At 39.4% G+C, this 6,000-nt stretch overlaps 1 protein-coding gene across 1 annotated transcript in view; it reads left to right on the forward strand.

Annotated features, from left to right (window-relative positions):
* LOC118320950 (transmembrane protein 266-like) overlaps positions 1-6,000 on the forward strand; it is a 44,725-nt gene that overhangs the window by 36,570 nt on the left and 2,155 nt on the right. Inside the window, exons 7-9 of the mRNA XM_035652078.1 lie at positions 85-200; positions 1,579-1,774; positions 5,596-5,658. Of these exons, the coding sequence (XP_035507971.1) occupies positions 85-200; positions 1,579-1,774; positions 5,596-5,658 (375 nt within the window). The remainder of the gene's footprint in view (positions 1-84; positions 201-1,578; positions 1,775-5,595; positions 5,659-6,000) is intronic.

Here is a 6,000-nt window from a genome sequence, read left to right on the forward strand (position 1 = left end):
AAATTATGTAGTTTGGTAATCTAAACAATTCTTATTGTCTTTGTTATAAAACTCTGTCTCTCTGTCCTTTCTCTTCCACATTAGCTTATGTGCTACAAGTCAAAGTTGAGATGGAACTGGAGATCCAGCAGTGTGAGAAGACCAAGGCTGTGAGAGAGGAGCAGCTTGAGCGTCTCACTCAGATCTGCCAGGAACAGGCTGTGAGTACCAAAACACCTTAGATTTAACCTTACTGCCAGGCTGCATTTCCTCATACATGTCCACAAAAACTGTTTATGAAAGAGTAGAAAATGAAGCACATCCACTGAAAGCTGAGGATATATTATCACGAGAGCAGTATATGAGCCCTCATGCACAGCACAACAAACAGCATCAGTACTGTATCACGGTCGACACTACTTCAAAACATTTACAGCCACGTTTTAACCCAGGAAAAGGGTGTATCATACTCAAAAGACAGAAAGTGAGTAGAATATAAGTTTAAAGTCAGCTTGGACATGATCACACGTAATTGTAGGATTATATTGTACTGGATGTCAATAAAAAAGTTTAGTTTTTTACTCACTACTTTATATTATGGTCATATAACAATCCAGTTTTTGAATAAAAATAGCCTGTAGATTTGTCATGGTAAATGATTTACTATACTACTGGTATGATTAGGGCCACACAAGCATGGAACTGTCAGTTCATTTGCCACCAGAGGAGGGCAGCAGTACCTTACAAAAAGCTCCAGTTTTTCCACACATTTCCTCAAGATTCTGCCAAGCACAGGCACACACACTGATGATCTCATATTGAAAATGCAGACTACAATAAATAATGATAAAGACTTAACCCTCAATTAACTAAGTTCGGATCTGACACTGGACATTTATAATAAATAAATTATCAGAAGGAAAAGATCAGATCCTTCTAAAAATTTTCATTAATCAAATTGCTCTTCATAACTGAAGGCACTAGTATTCCTTCACATATATACATTCATATATGACCTCAGTCAAAATGTATTTGATTGAAGGTATATTAAAAATACAGTTGGAACAAGAGTCATACATACTCCCTGCATGCATATTTAGTAAAAGTGGTTGCTACAATATTTTGTTGTTTTTTTTCTCCTTCCTTTCACAAAATATATTGCTGCAATGGTTTCTTGTCAATGGACAAGATCCTCAAGGCCAAAACCTTGATGTATCACAGCTGTACATCACACGTGAAGTGTACAGTTTTACAGAGTATCCAACACATAATTAGGTAATGCAAACAGTAACACTAATTGTTCTTGATGTTTTTCAGTATGATCTGTGTGGTCTGGAGAAAATCTCAACATCGTTTCCAATCAGAACGGTTTTTAACTATTTTTATGGGCTTTGTTTGTCTGTCCTACCTTGTTCTCTTTTCCTCCCTTTACCGTTCTGTTTCCCTCTCCTCTTGCTCTTCTCTGTTCCTGCTTTCCTCATCCTTTTTTCCTGTTCCCTTTGCTCATCCTTTTTAAATTAATTCCATTTTTACTTTCCTTCTTCCAACCTGCTTCCACTTTTCTCTCTTTTTTTATGCATACACACCGATCACCTCCAGTTTGAGATCCGGCAGCTGAGAGCCCATCTGGCCCAGCAGGACCTGGACCTTGCTGCAGAACGTGAAGCAGCCATGCAGATCCACCACGTATGGGGCAAACAGGGCAGGAGTTTTCAGGTTGTAGAAGGCTTGACTCCTGGGGAGTCTGATGATGAGGGTGGCCAGAGAAACCCCAGGGAGCCTCACGCCACTGCAGGTACAGTATAGTTTGGATTTTAGTGACTGGGTCACAACCTACTGAAACTGTCCTGGTGAAACCGCTGTTATCATGAGTTGGTTGTTGGAGAAGTTCATCATGTCTTTTGAGTTAAGAGACACCTAATTAGTAAATTGTATAATACTATACAGTTGAACTAAGAAAATAAGAAAGAAAACTATCATTTTTAATCTATGATCCTTCTGATACAAATTTTGACTGCAAAATGACCTGTGGTGAGATTAATGCAGTAGGTCATAATACATAGTGAAACACTATTTCACAAACTTGAGAAAATTGAGGCATCTAAGACAAAAATCCTGTAATATGTATCATTAAAAATATAGCATATTTGAATACACACAATGCCAGGTGCAGTGCTTGCTTGAGAAAGCAGCATGACAAACGAGGAGAGAGGTGTAGCATAAAGTATGTACATAATTATGTGGAACAAAAAGTCTCTAACAGTGTAACATTGGGTGAACTGGGTGCCCGAGCAGTGTACAGTTAATCTGGAGCAGTAGCCCTGGAGCATCTTCGGGGCCAGCCTCTTAGCTCCTCCACACTGGCACACAACACCCATCTGACCGCAGGCTCTCTGGGATCAATATGAGGGCAAAAAAGCTTTTAGGATCTGGTGAATCCTGCAGAAAACAAGCATGTTCTCTGACACTACGTCAGTTTGCATGGGCTTCTGTCATGCCCCGGCTATCTCTCTTACCACCCCCCTCATGGCGAGACTAGCATAGCCAGCCCAGACCACTTGGGCTATTTCAGGTACAGAGTGCTCTGTGCATTGGGCCTTGTTAGGAGAGAGTGGGCTCCTGTCAACATCTGTTCCCCTTCACCTGCAAACCACAATAGGGCACCAGGAGGCTCCATGGTGGCCACAATATTACCCCAAGGGCATAGTGGGAAATCTGGCTCTCAGAAACAAGTGGGGCTTTTTACAGAAACATGGTCACTGGGATGCACACTCAGGCCACAGGGCTCAAGTCAAGTTTATTTGTATTGCTAAATATTGCAGTCTTTACAGTCTCAATGGGCGTCGCACACTCACCTGCAGAGTGAGTTCAAACTATCAAGAACTCTTGGCCTTTATAAGAAAGATTGACCCAGGAGATTGAAGGTTTTTCCACCTTAAAGTGCCAAACCATGTAGAATTTAAGAACAACCAGGGACAATCAGCATTAATCAATGAGCCAGTGGAGTTTCCTCTCAGATGCTGAGGTAGGTAGTGGCAGAGCACACAGTAATCCAACAGTATTGTAACAATAGAATGGAAGTGTTGCAACAAAGAAAGATGTTATGTTGGGAGGAACATTTCAAATTGCCTTACTGTTTCTATCAAATTGTCTGAACAAAGGCCTTGCCACATGTTCTAACACAATTCATCTTAAGAGGGACATAAAAGTCTATACCCAGTTTGATACCAATCCATCTAATAGTGTAGAGACATTTCACTCAACCAAATGGTGCTATGCTGGTGGTCATAGAGGAAAATTTAGGGGATCTCCAAACGCAGCAGGCTTCATCCTCTGGGTAATATTCATTTTTGTACAAGATTTTGTGCAAATCCATTATCTTGAGATATTTCAGTCTGGAACAAAGTGGTGGGCAGACCTTCCGGCAGATAGATGGACTTCCCCAGAGCAACTGCTAACATGGTTAAAAAGCTTATGTGGTACATATATAAATCTCCCAAGTTGCAAAACAACTGTGTTCTTAGATCAAAGTCTGTTTATTTTTTATCTGTTTGCCTGTTCATTTAGTTTATCTGTGGTAGCATTAGCTGCAGTGGTAGCTAATCTTCCTACTCTCATACTACTTCACTTGTGGTGTAGAACTGATACTTCACCCATCAAAATTATAGTTTAGATTTAACTAAAAGGACCCCAGCATGTCACCTCTTTTTCCAAAGACAGATGACAGCCTGGTAACTTGACTGTCACAGACAGAAGAGCAGAGCCTTTTATGTATGCTGGACAGCCCATTCTTTTTTCTTAAGACTCATGTGTTATTAATTGTGGAGTGATTGTCTCAGTCTTGTTTTAGTGAGTGCAATGCTTCCTCTCCAGGGGTGGCTCAGGGATTAATATTTTAGACTGAAAAATAAATGAAATTACCCATCAGAGTCTGCAGCATGTCCCGGGGGACAGGGGCTAGCACTCAGGGTACTCTGGGTTCGCACTCAGCCAGTGGACAGTGAGCTCAAGACCAATCAAGCGAACAGAAGAGCATAGCATATCACGGCCATTCACCACGCACACTGAGGCCTGCTAGACTGGAGAGATCTGTGCCTGAACAAAGAGATCTCTCTCTCTCTCTCTCTCTCTCTCTCTCTCTCTCGCTACAATTTACCCCCATTTCTATCATCCCTGAAACCAACCCCACCCTGTCCCAGTTTATTTTTGGTGCACTAGGGTGCAGCTAATGCACAATGTAGCAGTGTGTGATCCTGACCACTTGCCAATAAAGCACCTGTGGCCTGGGGCAGAAGTCATCTCTGTCAATATTATGTTGTAAACATAAGAGATATTTTCCATTTGGACCAGTTTGCAATGTTCACACTGAAATGGACCAAAGTACGTACAGACAAAAAGGTGTGAAATCCAATTACAGTCATACAGCCATACAGAGTCTTAGTAGTATGAGTCTGCCCCACTATATTAAACCATAATTTGACAGGCCACTTCCTGCTATTTACAATTTATGGTTCTGTATTCAGACTATAATATACTATATGTATAATAATATATATATACGTCCAAAAAGTATTTGATGCATTTTTTGGTTGTATTCATGTATAATCCCAAAGTCCAACAATCAGAGAGTGCAATCAAAACTGTGTTCATAATGTAGTAATCGTAATAAGAGTGAAATCATGCATGTTTGGCATATTATGGATATTTATATTTGTACCTTTATACACTATAATCGTAATCATAATCACTGACAAGAGCAAGCACAACACAACAACACATGACTTTTATTGTATGGTTGAGTGGTAGTGAAAAAGACAGGAAGGAATCAGAGCTGAATGTATGGAGGTATTGTAGGAGGGATCAGGGTTTTTTTTCCTAGGAGTTAATATTTTCTGTAAAGATGCAGCAAAGTTCAACAAATTTGAATAAATCTGTTATCAGGTTGATTTGTACAGTGATTTCTACACAAATTGAGTAGTTGTTAGCAGTCAGATTGTGGACAAATACAAAAGAAACTAAGTGGTTAAAGTAATATAATCTCATACAAGCTTTTTATGGTGGTATGATTTTGACTGGAAAGAATTCTAAGGTTTATTAAAGCCACTGTAAACCCAAAATCAACAATAGCTTTCTAACTATATTTATATAGGGTCTTATGTATAGTGAGTATGTAAAAGAGAGGATATAAAAAGTAAGAAATTAGTTTCAATCTAAATTCGAAATATTGACGTTTTAATTTTTTGTAAACTTTCCTGATATTGGCATTGGGTGTGGTTGTGCTTATAAATATTCAAATAGCCTCTCTGAACTGAGACTCACGTTAGCTTAATTGCCTTGTTGACTAATTGTAAAACACACTTCTTCAAACCTAAATAATAATAAAAAAAAAACCTCACCAAAGCAGTCTTGGTTTGTCATTTCACTGTTTCAGCAATCGGCAACTCTTGCATGGTCAAAATAAATCCTTCTTTCACTGAGTCCGATGTAAAAATATTCTAACTCTTTAGCTGTTTTCCTGCTGCCTCCCTCTGCCTGCTGGCGTCTTGGTGCTACTGGGTTTAGCTCGCTGAACAGTTGCTGAAATAATATTTTTTATTTATTTATTTTTTAACTCAGATCCAGTTGTACATGATGACATGAACAACTACATCAGCCAATACTACAGTGAAGCAAGCAGTGGTAAGTGACTATGGAGACTGACTTATTATACATCACTATGTACATGTAAATCAAATTAAGTCAAGCAGCTACTCAAAAGTCTTTTTGAGTGATTATAAGGCTGCTGATTCATAGGTCATAGGAAAAAACTTTTGGTCATAGACTTGGCTGCATATAAAATATTTGATGAGTCAGTTTTTGGTTTTATGTTGGACCAGCCTTACACAGAATCTGAGGAGAGCTGGAAAACTGTATATTTATATGTAAACTCAAACCTTATGGAAGGATTTAGTGGAATATAGCAGTGTAGTTGCAGATCGCAACCCCCTCGCTTCACCCCCCCTTCCAAGTGCAAAGGAGAAA

This window comes from Morone saxatilis, unplaced genomic scaffold, assembly GCF_004916995.1.
Source record: "Morone saxatilis isolate NCDOM2014 unplaced genomic scaffold, NCSU_SB_2.0 Contig11, whole genome shotgun sequence".
NCBI lineage: Eukaryota > Metazoa > Chordata > Actinopteri > Moronidae > Morone > Morone saxatilis.